Raw genomic sequence first — 21,583 nt, 5'->3', positions numbered from 1 at the left:
TTCAGGTCTCCCAGTTAAATTTGAATTTCACATAAAGGAATATATTTTTAGTATAAGTAGGTTCCAATATTGCACAGTATATACTTATATTAAAACATTTTTGTTTATCTTCAATTTAAATCGAACTGATATCCTTTACTGACTATTCTAATTTTTTTTTGAATCTGTAACTTTTTTGACTGCTATATCTCTTTAAAATGCAAATGAGAGCTCTGAACACTCCTTTGTAAATATTTCTATACACAGAGATGTGCATGCTATTTCAGGTAGTTGATGTTAGTAATTTAATTCTTAACACTGGATGCATTGGAAAAGGAATAATTTTTGGAGGCTACAAGGCGAAGAGAAGTGGAAATCATACAGGGTGCGGTAAAAGTAGTTTTATATCGGAGAAACTAAGATGGCGGCATAGGTAAACACCGGGAAATTGCCGCCTCACACAACAATTGAAAATTACCGCAAAGGACAGAGCAAACATCATCCAGAACAACAGGAAGGCTGGCTGAGTGTAAATTCTACAACTAGAAGGAAAGAAAAGCACGCTAAGAGCCAGAGGCGCTGCGGAGGTGAAGTGCAGAGGTACAAGTGCAGAGGTACGGCCGGCTCGCGTGCGCGAGTAAAGGGGGTGGCACCTGAGGACGCGGCTGTCTTTTTGAATCACAAGCTCCCAACTGCTCTGAACTCCGGTTCCGGGAAGTCTCTGGGGACCCAGGACTCATATGGGGAGAAGCTGGTCTGTCCGGCAGCGGGCGAACTTGAGGGCGGCTTTCCCTCAGAGGTGCTTGCATCAATTAGCGGGTCACTGAGACCCGCGACTCCGGGCGGAGAATCAGCCATAGCTACTTTCTCCGCCCTTTGACTCCCTGAGACCCCGCCCCACCCAGGCTGCGGCAGAGGCTTTTGCATGTGAATGTACCTAACTGCAGCCGAGCCAGGCAGACCCGGAACTTCCAAGAGAAGGCCCAAGGCCCTGCAGCGGCTTACATTGCTTCACAGCTGAGCCTCTTCGTGGCTCCTGCTGTGTGGCCCCAGGCAGAGGCTGAATTAGCATCTCCTTAGATCCAGGAGCCACTGTACCCAGTGGTCAGAGGGGGACCATCCAGACTGCAACTCCTCAGATCCATAAGGGACACACTCAGGGAGCAGACTCAGTGAGCACCAAAGCCCCACTGAAGCAAGTCTTGCCCCAGAAGGGTGTCTTCAGCACAGAAGTTCTCCCACTTTAGACACAGCTGATTCTCACAGCCAATTGGCCTGGAGGTCAATTCCTCCCAGTGATTCTACAACAACCAAGGCACCAAGAGTGCACCAAGAGTGTCCACCCCAGGTAACTGGGGAGGCTGAGCTACTGGGCCCTACAGGACACCTGGCGCGCAGGGCCACTCTATCAACACAGGGAAGCTGCCAAAATGCGGAGACAAAGAAACAGGTCACAAATGGCAGAAATGGAGGAAAGCAAACGATTGGATATAGAGTTCAAGGCCACGTTTATAAGGTTTTTCAAGAATTTTATGGAAACCGCCGATAAATTTAATGAATCCCTCAATAAGTATAGTGAGACCATGGAGGACATGAAAAAGGACCAACTAGAAATTAAGCATACACTGACTGAAATAAAGAATAATTTACAGAGATCCAGCAGCAGACAAGAGGATCCCAAGAATCAAGTCAAAGATTTGAAATACAAAGAAACAAAAAATACCCAACCGAAAAAGAAAAAAGAAAAGAGATTCCAAAAATATGAAGATAGTGTAAGGAACCTCTGGGACAACTTCAAGCGTACCAACATCAGAATTATAGGGGTACCAGAAGGAGAGAGAGGGCAAGATATTGAAAACCTTTTTGAAGAAATAATGACAGAAAACTTCCCCTACCTGGTGAAAGAAATGGACTTACAAGTCCAGGAAGCGCAGAGAACCCCAAACAAAAGGAATCCAAAGAGGACCACACCAAGACACATCATAATTAAAATGCCAAGAGCAAAAGATAAAGAGAGAATCTTAAAAGCAGCAAGAGAAAGAAACTCAGTTACCTACAAGGGAGTACCCATACGACTGTCAGCTGATTTCTCAACAGAAACCATGCAGGCCAGAAGAGAGTGGCAAGAAATATTCAAAGTGATGAATAGCAAGAACCTGCAACCAAGATTACTTTATCCAGCAAAGCTATCATTCAGAATAGAAGGTCAGATAAAGAGCTTCACGGAAAAGAAAAAGCTAAAGGAGTTCATCACCACCAAACCAGCATTATATGAAATGCTGAAAGGTATTCTTTAAGAAGAGGAAGAAGAAAAAGGAACTCTTACCATTTGCCACAGCATGGATGGAACTGGAGAGCGGATAAATACCACATGATCTCACTCATTTGTGGAATATAATGAACAACATAAACTGGTGAACAAGGACTGATCCAGAGACGGAGAGGCATTGATTGGACTGTCGGGACTTGGAGGGAAGGTAGGGGAGGGTGGGGGTAAGGGGGAAAGATCAACCAAAGGACTTATAAGCAAGCATATAGGCCTAATCAATGGACATGGACAACGGGGGGGTGAGGGCATGAGCGGGGGGGGGTGGGGGGGTGGAGGGTAACGTGGGGACAAGGACACATATGTAATATCTTAATCAATAAAAAATATATTAAAAAACAAACAAACAAACAAAAAAGTAGTTTTATATCTGTGAGTATGTGAAACACAGTTTAGAATTGTCTTATTATTTATTAGTGTATTATTGTCCATATGAACAACTGTAAACCAACTTTTGCTCCACCTGTATATATATTCTAAAGACAGTTCTACATTTCAAAGTTAGGGGTAACCTCAGAATTGATAAAATTTAAACCACTAATTTCATAAAGTGAAGAAATTATATAGAAATATCAACTCTAGGATTTAGAGCCAAATAATTTTGTATATGTATATTAAATATTAGCCTATATGATTATATCCACAACTAAATTGTATACAATAACTTTTAATTATATGTATATTAAAATACAAAGGCACATATATTTTTATGATAAAGAAGAATAAATTTATCATTTAGTAACATTTTTATGTACACTAATTGAGGAAAAATAATGAACATTTTATTTTACTTATTAGTTCTTAAAAGAGCAACTGACCTTTTCTTACTTCATGGCAAATGACCACTGACATTTTCTGCCTCTGTATTACCATTGCAACAATGGAATCAGCTATGTTAATTTAGTCATCATACTTTAAATCATTAAGTTAGAGAATGCCAATGCACTTGGGTGTCTTAGCATTCATTAAAAACATCAACTTTCAGACTTTGGTATAAAATTTTAAAAATTAAATATAAGATATTTAATATTCTTTTCCACATGGCTATCTAGCGCTGATATCTAGTTATTGGTCAGGTAGCCTCCTCATATCCAAATAAGTCAGATACTAAATCGGCTTAAAATGAATGGAATAGTGATAAAATAAAACCTGGGAAAACTTTTTTTTTCTCTGAATCAGGAAACATTGGAATTAATAAAAAAATCTATATCATATACATTGTATTTTTACACATCTATTTCATATTAAAGTGCACGTTTATATCTCAAAATAATTAAAATTTTTTTCAGTGCAATCAAATCCTATAGGTTGGGAAAATTTTGGTCTATCTCAAACATTCTCTCACCTCTGAGAATTACTCCCAGCTGATTCTGGGAAGATTTTCTGTAAAAAATTAGGAATTTAAAGGAATAGAAGACATGGTACTGACCCTCCAGAGCTTCCTGTGAAGATTGAATTGGCAGTTGTGTGTTTGATAATTTCAGAAGGGATGTAATCCTCTCCTGCTAGTTACCTGGGAAACATTTTCAGTCTTCTAGAGGCAAGTTGGTACACTTTTCTTAAAATTATTAAAAGTATTAAATATCCACCCAATAATTAAGGAAAACACATTGTTAAAATTTTAAAGTATATCTTTAATTTATTATAATTAGTTTTTAAATTTAAGGTAAGAAAAGAAGTAAAAGGTTAATTCTGATATATGCTGTTAAAAGTTCAAATGGTGCTGAAACCGGTTTGGCACAGTGGATAGAGCGTCGACTTGCGGACTGAAGGGTCCTGGGTTCGATTCCGGTCAAGGGCATGTACCTGGGTTGCGGGCACATCCCCAGTGGGGAGTGTGCAGGAGGCAGCTGATCGATGTTTCTCTCTCATCGATGTTTCTAACTCTCTATCTCTCTCCCTTCTTCTCTGTAAAAAATCAATAAAATATATTTAAAAAAAAAAAGTTCAAATGGTAAGTGCACAGAAGTGTCTCCACTTGCTCTGGCAGCGTGCACATTCCTTATGATTTATGCCGGCAGGTTCAGTACAGTGGAGGAGCAGAATTAAGGTGAGATCACATGGTGGAGGATAGGGAGGTGAGGAAATAAAGACGACCAGTGTATGGCGGTATCTCTTCTGGAGGCCCTTTCTCTACCCTAACCTAACTCCCAGTTCGTGGCCAACTTCCTTTGCTACTGATGCAGACAGAAGTCAAGCTGCTACCACATTGTTATGCTCAGATTGTGACCTTTATTGAAATATAACTTTACCTTCATAAGAATATACCAAGCACATTAAATAGCTAAATGGTAACATTACAGAGTCCATGTAGTTGCACATTTAGTATTAGTGAGTTCACCAGAAGGTTGTCTTCATGACATTCGACCTCTTTGAGGTAATCTCTTATAACTCTGATTGAATAAGTTTCAATGCTTTCTTCATGTTTTCTATCACTGCAATAAAAACATATTATTCTGTTAGTAAATGAAAATACCAGATATTATACTCTTTTAACCCCTGAAATCTAAAATTGGCCCGTTTAAATTAATGGCTATGAAAATGTGGGAATTTATTTACAACATTAAAGAATACTGTGCCTTCATGGACCTCATTTGAACTCCTGACATCCAATATAGTTCCTTTTCTCACACCACACACACACACACACACACACACAAACACACACACACACACACACTATGCTAAAGGTGTATATTTATATTTAGGGGTTATACCATTCAGATAGGGTTAATCAACTTTCTTTATGTTAAACAGTTTTATAAGAGGTTTTGTGAGAGTGTCTATTTTTTAAATTAATCATTTTGTATCGTATCATTGGATTTGACATGCATAGTTGTCTTATCCTATCTAATAGAAGCCTAATATGCTAAGTGTCTGGTTGTCCGGTCGACCGTACAACCAATCAAAGCATAATATGCTAATGATATGCTAAAGCCACTCAACTGCTCACTATGATGTGCACTGACCACCAGGGGGCAGACGCTCTGACCAGTAGGTTAGCTTGCTCCTGGGGTCCTGCTGATTGGGACTGAGTGAGACGGGCCGGACACGCCCTGGAGCCCTCCCGCGGGACCTCCCCGGCTGGCCAACCTCCCGGGTCTTGATTGTGCACTCGTGGGGTCCCTCGGCCTGACCTGCACCCTCTCGCAATCCGGGACCCCTCGAGGGATGTCAGAGAGCTGGTTTCAGCCTGATCCACAGGCCAGGCCAAGAGGACCCCACTGGTGCATGAATTTATGCACCGGGCCTCTAATTAAACATAATTGACAATGAATGTTGTAAAAATTAGATTAAAATCTCAAAACAGACTGTATCTCCTTGCTTACAGGCATTAACGGGAGAGAAAAAGATTTAATTATTACCACTGTGAGGAAATCATATATGATTGCTTGCTTTCTTAAAGCTGAATTTTAATGTGTATTCTATTCTTTTTAGTGGTCTCCAAATTAGTGATTGTGGAAATTATTACACATCCCTGTTAAAAAAGAGATTCTGAGGTGCCTAGAAATTCTGATTTTGATGGGAGATAAGGGTTTGCATTGTTTGAAATATATATTTTTATTGATTTCAGAGAGAAAGGCAGAGAGAGAGAAGATAGAAATCCCAATGATGAGAGAGAATCACTGATTGGCTGCCTCCTGCATGCTCCCACTGCGGATCAAGCCCACAATCTGAGCATGTGCCCTGACTGGGAATTGAACCAAACCACGACCTCCTGGTTCATAAGTTGTCCCTTAACCACTGAGCCATACTGGTCGTGCAAGGATTTGCAGTTTTAAACACTACCACCACCATCTAACCCAATGATTCTGATTTGTTGATGGTACTGTTTGTGGGGAAGCACTGACGTAGGGCATCATTGACCTTTCTAACAGTCAAGTGTCAGCTAGTACCACTGTTCAAGATAATCTGTGAATGCTTACATATCGGTAAATCCTGTGGTTCATATGTGTACAGTCTATTAGAGTATCTTCCAGTTATATCAGCTCTGACTGTTAAAGAAGGATCTGCAAAGAAAAAAATAATTCACTAATGCATTATCTAAATGTTTTAAAAATCATTCTTGACTCTTAATCTAAAACAAATAAATGTTAAACAAATTTATGATGAGTTAACATAAATTTTTCCATTTTAGTGTGTCATAGTTTTCTGTCAATACAGTTTGGGGAACTTTACTGAAAGTATATGGGGCTATTGATTTAATAGATGCAGTGAATTTCAATTATAGAACTAACAAGAGCTATTATTGACTGGGTTAGACATGACTTCCCTTGAACTAGCATTTAAAAATAAATAAAATAAGAATGCTATTGATTTTGTAAATCTGATGGAATGAGATTATACACATACCCACAAACATGATCCTAGGCACATATTGCCCATCTGGTGATAAATTTTTATCTGTGGTCTCATGCTAGGAAGAAAATAAAAAAAATAATTGGTATTGGATTGCATTGTTTTTGACAATTGTTTTTGAAAATATTTTATGTGAACAAGGTTTTCATTAAATTGTATATTTTGGCCTTTTCAAGTTCATATAATCTTTTATACCTACCAATCTTTTATACCTCTTTTTGTCTCAAAAATAGATTTTAAAAAAGGGATTTAAGCTTTCCATTGAATTGTGATATTAAGAAAACATTGTAGAAGTCAAGTACCATGAGATTCAGCATGATGAAATTATTCTGAGCCATTTCTTGTATTTCTTCATTTTGGGCAAACACTTTTTTGAGTTCTGTTGGGGAAAACATAATGGACACCAGTCAGCTTTAAAGATAAAGACACCTTCAATGTAAATAACATAGCAAAGTCAAACTAGTATTTTCTACTTGTTTGTATTTATATCTTAGATGTAAACTGTTTATTAGCCTATGGCCACTTTGTCTCTCACTGAGAAGCAATGATGGACAGGGTCTGTCAATGAAGATATCAGAGTATAATCCAATTAATGAAGCCACCAATTTTATAATTTCATGTAACTCGTTGGTGCAAATAGCAAGTTTTTCCACCCCCTCTTTTTTTTTGGTGGGAGGAAGAGGGAAATAAAATTCCGAAGAACATATACACATATTCAATAGATTGCTAACAATCATTGTAGTCTTTAAGCACTGAGTAAAATGGTGATGTAGCAGATGTCTTTTTCTTTTTTTTTAAATGGGATTGCCTGAGCGCTGTCTTAACAATTTTCACCAGGTCACTTTTTCTAGTTCTCTTAGAAATATAATACGATGTGAGGAGCTGAAATTACCTTGGCAGTATTGACAATCCTCCAAGTGATGAATGACCATCAATGGCTTGTTACTAAACAGAAAGAGTGTGGAGTTGAGTCAGGTGACTAACTCTGAGTCAGAATGTACATTCAAATTAGATTTAAAGTTTTCACACTTTCAACAAGATTTAGAGTAAAAATCTGATTGACACAGCATAGCAATGTAGTCTGCAGGAGTGTTACCCAGTGCCTGGCCCCAGAACTTTAGCATCACCAGGTAGCTCAATAGAAGTGGAAATTCTCACGCTCCCTCCCAGGCCCACTCAGGATCTCTGGGGTGGGGTCCAGGAACCTGTAGCTTAAGAAGCTTACCAGCAGATTGCTATGTACACTGTAGTAGTTATACTAATAAAAATCAATTCTGTCTCCAGAGATGAAAGGATATAATAAACAAGATATTAATTTCCAATGAACATCTGGTGTAAGAGTTCAGGAGAGTCAAAGTTTTTATGTCACTTTTTTTTTAAATTTTCACCAAAATGCTATTAATATTTGACTATTTTCACATCCTGTCATTCTTTTAACAACTCACAGTTTACAAACAATCTCAGTGAGAGTTCCCTTTCTATACATTTTTCGGTTTCATTTTGGTTTTAACTCTCTAAGAAAAAGTTTTTGTGGTAGCTACTTGACTTTCCTGCTTGTTAGAGTTAGAAAGAAATTAGAATATTAACTATTATGAAGGAGAAAGGAATTATGATTTAGATATATAGGATGTTTTTAAAATGTTTCTTTAATTTTGAGAGGATGCTGGGTACAAAAATAGACCCTAAATCTTTTAAAAAACAACAGAGATAATCATGTGACATACTTGTCATTGAATAACCCCATTTTTAACTTTAGTCTTAAAAGTGTTAAATAGCAAACTTTGAATTTTTATTTTATTTAATCCTCAAACTTGAACTATAAGTATATTTTAGGTAAGAATAAGTCTTATAACTCACCTTTAAGATTTATGACATGGATATAAAGCTAGCATTTGCCAACTGCAAACTTATTGGTGAAAAAGCAGACTAGAAATACGATTAATCAAATATTATTCCTGCTCTTTAGGAAAACTAACCCTTAGAATATTTATTTACAGTTTTTTAGAGGCAAGTATAGAACTTGATCCTCGTAAGCATTAAGTGGTAATCTTTCTAGTAGGTAACTCTTGGCCTGGTTGAGCCTAGGTAGGTATACTGTCCTGAGACAGAACGCTTTAGCGGCACGAGTCATTCCAATTTCTTCCCAGCACCTGCTCAGCGGGTGGCAACAGCGACAGATAATGTAGGGAAAGACATTGACATAACTCCTGGAGAACTAATTTTTGGAGCAGATTTCTGGGCAATTGGAGTCCAAGGAAAAATTGATCAAGACCACAGAAATGTCAGTGTTAACAGTTCAGCTATGGATAGGTTGTTTAGGCATTCAAAGCAAGACACTCTTTCCTTTCAGGAAAAGCAGAGAAGTAATTCTGGCAGACACTGAAGTAGGAACAGTCTAAAATAAGGGCTCTTTTCGGCAAAGAGACAAATCCTTTATTTTTGAGGTTTTGCAGACGGTGGTGTCTTATTTGCAGCTCTCCAACTCTGCCATTATTGAACAAAATCAGCCATGGACAATATGTAACAAAATGAGTGTGGCTGTATTACGGTAAACCTTAATTTATAGATCCTTAAATTTGAGTATAATGTAACTATCACGTGTCCAAAATACTGGTCTTTCTTTCTTTGCTTCTCTCTCTCTCTCTCTCTCTCTCTCTCTCTCTCTCTCTCTCTCTCTCTCTCTCTCTCTCTCTCTCTCTCTCTCTCTCCTCCCTCCTCGCTCCTCCCTCTATCATTCCTTCCTTTCTTCCAATAAATAAAGCCTTATCTTTTTTTTAAAAAAATGTATCTTTATTGATTTCAGAGAGGAAGGGAGAGAGAGAGAGATAGAAACATCAATGATGAGAATTATTGATCTGTTGCCTCCTGCATGCCCCGACTGGGGATCGAGCCTGCAACCCAGGCATGTGCCCTGACCAAGAATCAAACTGTGACGCTCAACCACTAAGTCACACCAGCCAGGCTACACACTAGTTTTCTTCTGGTAAAAACTTTTTAAAAACGTAAAAATCATTGTTGGTTCACAGATCAAATAAAATTAGGTGGTCCCTGGTCTAACATTCTCACAACTAGCCCACCAGAATATGAGAAACGAGTTGATAGAAAGAGTAAACATTTTTGAATGCTGTACTTCCAAGATTCTGTAACACCAGAGTCGACCAAGCCCAGTTTATCAGCATCATTTGGAGAATGATCTTTTAAAATTTTATATATTTTTTTTCTTTTAAAATGGGTTACAAATTCAAATAGTTTAAAATCAAAAAGGTAAAAAGGTAAAAATTTTTCCTCCCACTCCTGCCTTTCAGAAGTAAACTGTTACTATTTCTTATGTGTCCTTCCATGTACCTGAATATGTGTATGTGTGTGTGCATGTATATGTCCATGCTTATGAATATAAATAAGCATAAGTATGTGTTTATGTACATGCATATATTTCTGTAAATGTATATGTTTATGTTTATGCAAATGAATATACCATTATTGAATATATTGAGTATGTTCACATGCATGCCCATATGTATGTATATATTTCTTTCTTTTAAAAAAATACAAATATGAGTGCACTATGCATATGTTTTTGCATTTTGCTTTTTTTTATCATAATGGCACCTCCCACATAGCATTCCCTGTGCTTCAGGATATGGATATTCTTTAGTTTAATTAGTTCATTGAAGATAGATATTTAAATTGCTTCCAATTTTTTTGTGTTTAGATTATCTCCAAACAAAAACACTGCTTTGGTGATGTTATTTAAGATTTTACATATAGGTAGGTAAATTTCCAGAAGTCAAATTTCTAGGTCAGAGAGTATGTGCATTTATAATTTTGATACAGTATATGCTTTCCATAGAAGGAATAGGGTGAGGTAAGAAAAACCTTAGGGTGAAAAAGTTAAGCGTCTTATTTTGGCTTCCAAGGACCCTCTCTTACCTCACCCTTCTACCAGCCCTTCCCTACTCCACGAATTTAAAAAATTAGTATTTTGCCGAAACCGGTTTGGCTCAGTGGATAGAGCGTCAGCCTGTGGACTGAAAGGTCCCAGGTTCGATTCCGGTCAAGGGCATGTACCTGGGTTGCGGGCACATCCCCAGTAGGAGATGTGCAGGAGGCAGCTGATCGATGTTTCTCTCTCATCGATGTTTCTAACTCTCTATCTCTCTCCCTTCCTCTCTGTAAAAAATCAATAAAAAAAAATATTTTTTTAAAAAATTAGTATTTTGCAATAGTATCCCCTAGTACCTTAATAGCTTCATTTTTATAATGAAACTAGAGGCCCAGTGCACGAAATTGTGCGGGTAGAGTCCCTAGGCCTAGCCTGTGATCATGGCCATCTTCTGCCCGTTCACCAGTCCCCAGGCTGAACGCCGCCTCCAGCTGGCCTGAGTCCCTGAGCCACGGGGGATGAGCTGGGGAATCCCAACGGCCTGACAGCCAGCCCGGTCCTCCTGCCACCCACCCCGGTTCCCCTTTTCACCATCGCTGATCCATCGGAGCCTGCAGGCCAGGGGGAGGGACCAAGAGGTCAGCCATTCTGCCAGCTTGCCAGTCCCCAGTCCCGCCCTGCTGCCACCCACCCACTTCCCCGTGGTTCCCCATTTGCCTGCAGGTAAGGGTGGGGTGTGGGGGAGGTGGGGGAGGGGAGGGACTGAGAGGTGGTCAATGCACCTCATGGTGAATGGTTGAGCGGTCATTCCGGTCATTACGCTTATGGTCCCTGGCCTTTTATTATATAGGATCTTTGTAATTTATTATGATGAAATTTGACTTATGAATCAAAATTGATTTATTTTTCCCAGATGATTTATTCTTCTCTCTAACATTAATTTATTTTACATATTTTATCTCCCCTACCTCGATTTAAAATGTTAGTTTATTGTGTAAACATTTTTCTGTAATATCCAGTTTTATTTTTATAATCTTAATTTTGATTTATTTACCAATATTTTATTATTTTATTATAACTTTGCCAAATGTTTCATATCAATTAAGGACTAACTGTGGTGATTATAGACATTCTTGTCTTATTCAGATTTCAGTAGGACACTTCTTTTTAAAAAATTAATTAAATTTTTTGGGTGACATTGGTTAATAATATTATATGAGTGTCAGGGATGCAATTCTATAATACATCATCTGGCATTGTATGTTTGTTTTTCCAATAAGCATGATGTGGATTTTTTTGCTGGGTTGAATATTTCCTTATTAGGATAAATGAAAATAAATTAATCTTGTTAAATAATTTTTCTAAAAAAATTCAGACCTGGAGTTTGCATTCTATTAAATGCCTTTCAGCATTTATGGAGATAGGGGATACTTATATGATATGTCTCCTTATAAATATTAAATATTATTTAAATTAATAGATTTCTTAATCTTGAATCTGCCTAGTATTCTCAGACTATATTTCACTTAATCAGGGTGTATTCTTTAAATGTTCTACTGGCTACTCTTTGCTAATATGTTGTTTGTTTTTTATATTCCTTTTAGAAATGATTATTTTGTAGACTTCTTTATTTTGCAATATTTTGTTCAGTGTTGAGACAGCCTTTTACTCAATTCTAATTTGGAATCTTTCCTTCTTTTTAAAAGAGTATTAGAATAGAATGTTCTTCAGATATTTGATAAATTCCCAGGGTGCTTTAAAAAAAAATACAAGTTTCTCAGCTCCATCCCCAAAGATTTAGTAAGTCTGTAAGAATAAAAATCATGTCACTCTTGGTCATTGAGCATAGAACAGTGCCTGGCACATAGCTGTGGCCACTCAGCACTAATTTACTGATTGATCATGAATATGGATTTTAAAGAAAATTAGCTGAATAGTTCTGATCAGACAGTCCTGGGAACTGCTATTCTAAACCAGTTTTTTGTTAAAGCTTGTATAATGCCTACTAATGGATATTGTTCTTTTATATAACTTATATTCAAAAGCTTGCTTGTCCAGTTAAGAAATTAATACAGCCCTGGCCAGTGTAGCTTAGTTGGTTGGGTATTGTCCCAGGCACCATAAGGTTGCCAGTTCAATTCCTGGTTAGGGAACATACCCAGGTTGTGGGCTCAATCTCAGGTAGGGGTTGTGCAGGGGGCTCTCGCATAAATGTTTCTCTGTCCCTCCCTCTCTAAATATCAATAAAAATATTTTAAAAAGAAATTAAAATAAAGTATTTAGAGCTTTTGTTTGTAAAAAACATTGTAATGGCAACTCTAAGTTGCACAATAGTAGAGCAAATGCATGTGATATCTTTTCAAAAGTGAACTTGCAAGGTTTTGGCTCTTTTGTGAGAGGTATCTATATGGTCTGTCAAAATTAACTGAGAGGTGTTTTACCTTTTTTGAATATGGAAGAGACCTTCTTCATAAGTCTGTACCCAAGTGATGTCATCTCCCCATCCTAGAATAGAAGAGAAATCAATGCATTAATTCAGGACCACAGAGGAGCTCTGAAGTAGGCATGTGACAAGCAGATATCTCTCTACAGGTACTAGTAAGCTACCAAGCACTTGCCTGATATATGGTATAGAGAATGTCTCTCTATATAAAAGCCTAAGTGACTGTTAGGACAAACAGCCGGAACGACTGGTTGACCAATCGCTATGATGTGCACTGACCACCAGGGGGCAGATGCTCAATGCAGAAGCTGCCCCCTGGTGGTCAGTGCACTCCCACAGCCAACTTCCAGCGGCTGGCCAACCACCTGCAGTCCCTCCCCGCTGGCCAGCCAACCTCTTGCGGTCCGTCCCCCCCCCCTCCCCTCCCCAAATTTGTGCACTGGGCCTCTAGTATAATTATAATTAGATATGAAGAGGTGGTATCCTTCCAGATCATAGAGCTGAGATTTTGTGATTGTGTTTCCACCCTTAAGGTCCATGGCCTTGAACCCAGTAAGCTCTCAATAAATGCTATTATTAGTGATGATTGAAAGGACATCTCTGGACTGTGCAAAACCTCTGGTTTCAGAATGAACAGCAGGAAATAGCAGTTAATCTTTGTACACTTTGTAAGTATAGTCGGAATACCTTTGAACAATACCATACAGTGCCCTTGTATTTTGAGTGCCAAGAAATGCTGACCCATTCTAAGTCCTTAAACATCGTGAAAATGGAAAAATGAATTCCAAATTTTTGCTTTGAATTTTGATTCAGAAAAAATTCTGGTGTTTCATGTTTGAGACACAGGTGTTCTGGAAGCATCCAGAAGAGTGAAGACCAGAGAAACAGAGAGCAATGAGTAGAGAGAGGGACCCACTAGCTTTTAAAAAAGTGATACAGGTAGTTGGGAATGTGTATTAGAGATTAAAGAATAAGATCATTGAGGAGTAGAATGCACAAAAAACATTCAGAAATACTACAGGGTATTTTCAGAAAATGTCTTGGTTTATGGATAAGAAAGATTGAATCAACTTGAAAATAGAAATATTTCTAGGCTAATTTAGACCCAGATTTTCTTGTATGTTTCCCATGTTGTCAGACTGCAGTTTCTGGTTTTGATACCATGGCTACAAGATGGCCAAAAATTATGAAGCAGAATTATAAATTAAGATAAACACATTTCCATGATTTTGCTTGTTGGTTTGTTTTTGCTTTGTCTGCTTTTTGGTAACCACTGTATTAAAATATAATTCACATGCAAATACAATTTATCCATTGAAAGTGCACCCTCTTTTTGTATATACACAGAGTTGTACAACCATCACTATAATCAATTCTAGAACATTTTCATAGCTTCAAATAAAACCCCTGTACCCTTTAGCTATCACCCCTCATCCCTCCTTCTCCCCCAGTCCTAAAAAGTACCTAATCTACTTTATGTCTCTATACATTTCTTATTCTTGATATTTCATATAAATGGAATCATACAATATGTAGTCTTGTGACTGGATGTTTTTACTTAATATAATGTTTTCAAGGTTCATCTGTGTTGTGTCATGTATTAGCACTTCATTCCTTTATATGGCCAAATATTATTCCATGGTATGGATATATCACATTTTATTTATCCATTCATCAGTTGAGGGACACGGGTTGTTTCTACTTTTTGCTTTTTATGAATAATTCTGCTGTGAACATTAGTATATAAGCTTTTGTATGGACATATTTTTTTTTTTTTTTTTTTTTTGGTTAAAGTATTACAAAGGGTATTACATATGTGTCCATTTTATCCCCCCGCCCTAGACAGTCCCCTAGCCTCCCCTACCCCCCAATGTCTTATGTCCACTGGTTATGCTTATATGCATGCATACAAGTCCTTTAGTTGATCTCTTACCCCCCTACCTCCTGCCCCGCAACCCTCCCCGGCCTTCCTGCTGCAGTTTGACAATCTGTTTGAGGCAGCTCTGCCTCTGTATCTATTATTGTTCAAAAGTTTATAATGGTCTCTATTATCCATGAATGAGTGAGATCATGTGGTATTTTTCCTTCATTGACTGGCTTATTTCACTTAGCATAATGCTCTCCAGTTCCATCCATGACGTTGCAAATGGTAAGAGTTCCTTCCTTTTTAGAGCAGCATAGTATTCCATCGTGTAGATGTACCACAGTTTTCTAATCCATTCATCTACTGATGGGCACTTAGGCTGTTTCCAGATCTTAGCTATGGTGAATTGTGCTGCTATGAACATAGGGGTGCATATATCCTTTCTGATTGGTGTTTCTGGTTTCTTGGGATATATTCCTAGAAGTGGGATCACAGGGTCAAATGGGAGTTCCATTTTCAGTTTTTTAAGGAAACTTGTATGGACATATTTTTATCTTGGGCTATCTACTTAGGAGTAGAATTGCTGGGTCACATGGTATCTACATTTAATCAGTTGAGGAACTGTCAGATTTTTATTCAAATGATTGCACTATTTTGTACTCTTAATAGTAATGTTATTGGTTTGTTTTTGCCTGATTTTAGTATCTTAACATTGGAAGACATATTATGTTGGTTTAATACCCCTTCTATCTGTAATAATCCTGAAAGATTTTCTTTATAACTTTGCTCAAATCTATGTAGTAACTTCACACCATATTTTGCACTAACTAAGAGTTATTCAGAAACAGCCAGTGGGACTGGGATCCTATTTAATTTTTCTATTGTCAGTCCCAATCAGGAGAGGCTCACACCGCTGCAGCAGCGCTCACCAGTTGTGAACACCCTCCCGAGGGGAAGGGCCTGTAGGATCAGGCCAAAACCGGCTGGCTCTCCGACATCCCCCGAAGGGGTCCCAGATTGCGAGAGGGTGCAGGCCAGGCCGAGGGACCCCACTGGTGCATGATTGGGGCCGGGAAGGACCGTGGGAGGGCTCCAGGGCATGTCCGGCCACATCTCACTCAGTCCCGATCTGCTGGACCCCAGCAGCAAGCTCACCTACTGGTCGGAGTGTCTGCCCCTTGATGGTCAGTGCACATCATAGCAAGTGGTTGAGTGGCCTTAGCATATCATTAGCATATTACGCTTTGATTGGTTGAATAGTCGACTGGACGACTGGACACTTAGCATATTAGGTTTTTATTATATAGGACTGAATACCTACTATATGCCAGGCACTGAGCTGGGTGTTGGGTGCTGGGCAATTCTTTTGACTCAAAAGGAAGTTAGGCTTTTGGGGGTCACTGTTGCTTTTTTTCTTGAAATTTCTGTTACCTTTTCCCAATAATCTTCCCTCTTCTTCCTAACACACTCTCTATTTAATTGTTTGGTGTTGCCCCCTTTCTCTAAGGGGCTCCATGTACGACTCTGTACACTGTATCCAAACTCTTCCCTCTTATCCCTACCTTTAAGCCTCATTTATTCTGAGCCGTATTCTCTCAATTGTTTCCTATATGCTGACAGATGCTAAAAGGCTTAACCAAATGTAAACCAGTTCTTAATAATAGGATTCACAGCTGATATCAGTCATCTTCCTATTAAAGTAGTGTTAAATAACAGAATTAGCAGACTTATCAAGTTGTTTAAAATTTACCATGTATGTTGAATATATTTCTCATGAAATTCACCAATTTTTAAAAAATCTTCCCCTGAGAATATATTTTCGTTGCCTTTTTTTTTTTTTTTTTTGAGAGAGAGAGAGAGAGAGAGAGAGAGAGAGAGAGAGAGAGAGAGAGAGATACATACATCAATGGGCCAATGGGCTGCCTCATGACCTGGGATCAAACCCACAATGTAGGTATATGCCCTGATGGGGAGTTGAACCCACAACCTTTTGGTGTATGGAGTGACATTCTAACCAACGACCCACACAGCCAGGGCCACGAATGTTGGTGCTTTATGGTACAGTTGTTTAACTTAGTCCTGGAAGGTCTGTAGGGGCAATGATAAGTTTAGTATTCCACTCCAAGACTACTGAGCTCATTGCTTTATAACTATTGTGTTTATACAGAGAGATTCATGATAAGTTATACTTAGAAAAATATTTCCTTCTTTTAATTTACTTCTTTTTCAAAACTCGCTAGTCTTTTTAGTTTATAGTTTTTGTGATTTTGAACTAAAGTAGAATGAATTAACTTGGCTGAACTTTGATGGGTAATTATACATCTGCTAAGAAATGATGAACTTGGAAAGTCAATATTTTAAAATTTGAAATTATGTTATAATCCATTTGTTTGCTCCATTCATATGCTATTCCAAGTGGTGGTCAAGTGTTTTGAGGTTTGTACTACTATTTTTAAATTAGCTATATGGAGACAAATGATTTTCCTCCCATTTTTGTTACCTGGAAATGTAGGAGCTGATTTTGAGAATTTTCTCTACAAACTGTTTCTTTACAGATGAAGATATGTTTGTTTCTTAGGTCAAAGGAAAGTACTAAGTACAAAATAGAAATGTTTTCTAAACATGTAGCCAATGATAGACCTGGATTATGATGTCAAAAACCACTGCAGTTGTTTTTTGGAGTCAGTATAACAAACACTTGGTTACCCAAACTTTTCAGAGGATGGAATAAAATATAACTTTCTGGGGGTTCTTGTATAAAATCATTCCAAATCATCATTTTTGCATGAATAGAAGACAGGGAATTGGAGCAGATTTTGAGAGATCTTAATTCCCTTTAAGATATCATTATGACACATCAATTATTATTTTCTAGGACTCTGGTTACCAAAGTTACAGGCCCCCAAACCAATTCATCACCATTTCTATAAACACTATAGCAAATTATTATTGGTTTTCAATTGCTTTGATTCACTCTTTTTTTTTTTTTACTTAAAAAATATGTTTTTATTGACTTTAGAGACAGAGGAAGGGAGATGGAGAAAAACATCAATTGGCTGCCTCTTGCATGGCCCCAACTGGGGATTGAGCTGGCAACCCAAGCCCTACCCGGAAACTGGTTGCCTCTTGGTGCATGGGTCAATGCTCAACCAACTGAGACACAACAGCTAGGGCTGGTTCAGTCTTTAAAATCAACTAGTCTTTTCTGGGTTTTGCTTTTGCTTACTTTAATGTGGTAAACAACAAAATATTGCAGTTAATTGAGTTTGCTTTAAATGTAGAATGTGGGTAAGAGACTAGGAATTTGGAAACCATTCAAATGGCTGAGTTTAGAGAATAAAATGAGATTCTAGTACCTCTTGAGAGTGTCTGAGGAGGCCTCTTCTCTTTTTTGATGGCAATGGCAAGGTTGGAAGACACTGCAACCAGGAAGAGGCAGAGGGCCAAAGCCGAGTGTAACATCACGTGTTCTTGAGAATCCCTCCGACGAAGCTAGGTGGTAGAAAATAATGTTCAGAATCTAGTAGGTTACTTCAAGCAGTCATTTAAGAATCAGACAGCTTGCTCTGCTTGTGTGAGTTGACATGGTACAACCTCCCAGAACTTTCATTCACTTGCTATTTATAAAATATTTTAAAAATGCTATCAACTCAATAATGTCCACTTGGTGAAAAGCCACATTCTGGGCATGCTGGGAGCAGTACAATGACGTTGAAAGAAAACTGATTGGGGCACTCAAAGCTCACATCTGACTGTGTTTCAGTGCTCACAGCATTACAGTGAAGCTCATATAAGATCAGGTTTATTAAAGGCCTTTCAACTCTAAAGTGCAATGCAAAGGTGATGTGTGGGCATGCATATTCATTTGATTCTTCTTGATCTCTGTGCCAAGATAATAAGATTAGGCATGAACACTTATTGCTTACAATTGAGTTCAGAGGGAAAAATAGAATATGGAGATTCTTGTTTTTCAGGTCCTCTGTAGTCATTCATCATTTTCATGCTTCCATCAGTGACTCAGCCTTTTGCCCTTCAGCTTACAAACCAGCTCTTTTAGAAATCAAATTTATTGTCACATTGCTATAAATTAAATATATGTGTAAAGAAGAACAGGCTTGTTGCATCTATAGTTATCCCTTGGTTAGCTAGGATTCAAGTGGATTTTTAAGTCAATGTACTGTTCCTTATACTCTGCACGTTAAGATATAATCAAAAGTCTAGAGTTGGATCTAAGCTGGACTTCAACCACTTGATTAATATCTTACATGATATGTTTAATGCTTGTTAGATGTACAGTTTCAGCATTTGTAGCATATAAAACCCACGTTAAAAGTAGTTAACATGTGCAGTTTTGAAATCACTGTAAAATATAAAATAAATGTACAGACATCTTTCATGTTTATTTAAAACTAGAGGCCTGGTGTATGGAATTTGTGCACTTGGGGGAGGGGGGTGTCCCTCGGTCTGGCCTTTGCCTTCTCGCAGTCTGGGACCTCTCAGGGGATCTCTGACTGATGGCTTAGGCCTGGGGAGTTGGCCTAAGTTGGCAGCCAGACATCCTTAGTGCTGCTGTGGAGGCAGGAGAAGCTCCTGCCACTGCTGCTGTGCTCACCAGCTGTGAGCCCGGCTTCTGACCGAGCAGCGCTCCTCCTGTGGGAGTGCACTGACCACCAGAACCAGCTCCTGGGTCAAGTGTCTGCCCCCTGGTGGTCAGTGTATGTCATAGTGACCGGTTGTTCCGCTGTTTGGTCAGTTTGCATATTAGCCTTTTATTATATAGATTCCTTCAGAGCAGTTTTCCTGTTGACTTACATTATTTAATAGTGAATTCCCCACCAAAATAAGAGAATGACCGGTTTGCAATTCTGCACGAACATGAATATTGCTATATGTAATTGTATTAGGCATTGTGGAAAATTGAAAGATTAATAAGACAAATGCACCTTAAAATAACTTACTGTTTGACAGTGTTAAAGGTTCATTATATATTATAGCAATCATAGTCATGGAGAGAACAGTTTGGTGGTGGGAAGTTTATAGATTCTAGGGTTCTCTAGACATTTCCTTATTCCTCTCATCTAGTATCTTTTCCTTGTCAGTGGTCTCTCCCTGCAGTCCCCCTCTATTTAAATCAATTCCCTTCCTAATCTGCAATGAACCCATTTTTTTAATTTCTTTGGCCTTAATTATTAAAAAACCCTGTTAAAAAAGGAACCACGGTGCCTGATAAGAATGACAAGTCAGGCTCTTGTAAGTTATTAATCCCATAAAGCATTCAGAATGCCTTCTTGTACCTCAAGGACTGGTCATCTTATACCTTAAAGACTGAAACAAAGGGAAGGTAGATTTTAGTAGGGGAAAGAGGCTGCTGAATCTGGACCACAGAGTCCGAGGTGGGGCGAGTAGTCTCTGTCAGGCTGAAAATGGCAGCAGAGAAATTGAAGCAACCCTGACCCAGTGACCTCTCAAAAAGTCTATGATTGAGTGACAAGAGGCTCAAAACACCCTGAAATTCTATGTTAAGTTTTATGGGCCTCAGTTCACTTTCCTGGGGAAGACCTGCCTGAAGAGTCTCCCAAGGGTCTTGGATAGAAAGCAGAGTTAGGGAAAGCTAATCTGAAGGCAGCATCAGGAAAGGTTCTCTGTAGTAGAGACAGATGCGTAGGTGAAATCTGTATTGAAACACAGAAAGTGTAACTTCATGCCTTCCTGACTGAGAGCTGCCAAGTTTATAGTAGCATGGGAATCACACTTCTCTTTTCATATTTCAAGTTATTATGTATTACTGTTAAAGACAGTTCTTAAAAAATAATCAAAATATTGAATTTTTGTTTTACATTCTCTGGTGAAAGAATGTAAAATAGATATGAAATATATTCTATGGTAAAGCTGATCAATTTATATATTGTTATTTTTGGACGAACATGTTTTCCTTGGGAAAACAGAATGCTGACTACTGAGGGTTCCCTAACCCCAGGTGCAAGGTTAAGCTGCTCGGGGAACCAATGAAAATGCCATGGTTACGGCCTTACGGCAGCCTACAGCAATGCACTCAGGAGGCAATAACCTGATGTCTACAATTAGATGTTATAAACATTGGCCAGTGAGCATCTTATGACACCAATATTTTACTTTTCAAAAGTAAGTTAACATAAGTCATTTACTTAGAGGTCATATAAAATTTCTATTTTAAAAATAAAACATTTAAAAAGCAACAGGGAAAAACAAGTGTTACTTGTAGCATACTTTCTTTGAGGGATCATTTTTGGTCAATGCTAGTTTATTGCAATATCATTAAGAGAGAAAATAAAAGTATGAAGCCAGCAAAGGAAACCCAGTGCCTTAAAAGAAAAACATACAATTGCATGGAATGTTCCCTACCCTTTACTGAAGCTCTCACTGTGGAATAGCAATACGTGGAACACTTAAGTACAGCAGAGCTTGGCCACTGGTTAAATAATCGAGAAACTTCGCTTGCTTACCTGAACTAGCCAGTGCTCTCGCTGGAAGTGTATTCTGGATGTTTCTGGTTAAAAAATGGGCGTGGATTTATAGACCCAGACAAGCACACACACCCACACCCCTGACCTGCAGCCCCACCTGCATGGAAACAAGAGCACATTCACCTGCAAACTTACAAAAACAGGCTTGTCTGAAGAACCCGGGACCCCTCTCCAGTTCTCATGCTCCTCACGCTAAAACCTCTTCTCTTGTTCTCCGAAGTCAGAT

The 21,583-nt window shown here is 38.4% G+C and overlaps 1 protein-coding gene across 1 annotated transcript; it reads right to left on the bottom strand.

Moving 5' to 3' along the window:
- Positions 1–4,326: 4,326 nt before the first annotated feature.
- On the bottom strand, positions 4,327–21,356 carry AGR3 (anterior gradient 3, protein disulphide isomerase family member). The gene is made up of 8 exons (XM_036326994.1): positions 21,337–21,356; positions 18,211–18,346; positions 12,989–13,052; positions 7,557–7,609; positions 6,967–7,043; positions 6,659–6,722; positions 6,232–6,315; positions 4,327–4,740 (listed from the first exon to the last, which is right to left on the bottom strand). Exons 2-8 carry the CDS (start codon positions 18,314–18,316, stop codon positions 4,691–4,693), a joined length of 498 nt encoding a protein of 165 aa, XP_036182887.1. The 5' UTR covers positions 18,317–18,346; positions 21,337–21,356; the 3' UTR covers positions 4,327–4,690.
- Positions 21,357–21,583: the final 227 nt, after the last annotated feature.

This window comes from Myotis myotis, unplaced genomic scaffold, assembly GCF_014108235.1.
Source record: "Myotis myotis isolate mMyoMyo1 unplaced genomic scaffold, mMyoMyo1.p scaffold_m19_p_11, whole genome shotgun sequence".
Classification (NCBI taxonomy): domain Eukaryota; kingdom Metazoa; phylum Chordata; class Mammalia; order Chiroptera; family Vespertilionidae; genus Myotis; species Myotis myotis.
This window is presented reverse-complemented; position numbering and strand designations above follow the sequence as displayed.

Bases quoted from the DNA above. Each gene is read 5' to 3' on its own strand.
- AGR3 (XM_036326994.1), bottom strand. From the start codon at position 18,316: ATGTTACACTCGGCTTTGGCCCTCTGCCTCTTCCTGGTTGCAGTGTCT. The intron at 7,044-7,556 runs GTAATTTCAGCT...TTTCCCCAACAG, and splicing joins GGATTGTCAATACTGCCAAG to AACTCAAAAAAGTGTTTGCC. The intron at 6,316-6,658 runs GTATGTGTATAA...TTTTCTTTGCAG, and splicing joins GCCTAGGATCATGTTTGTGG to ATCCTTCTTTAACAGTCAGA.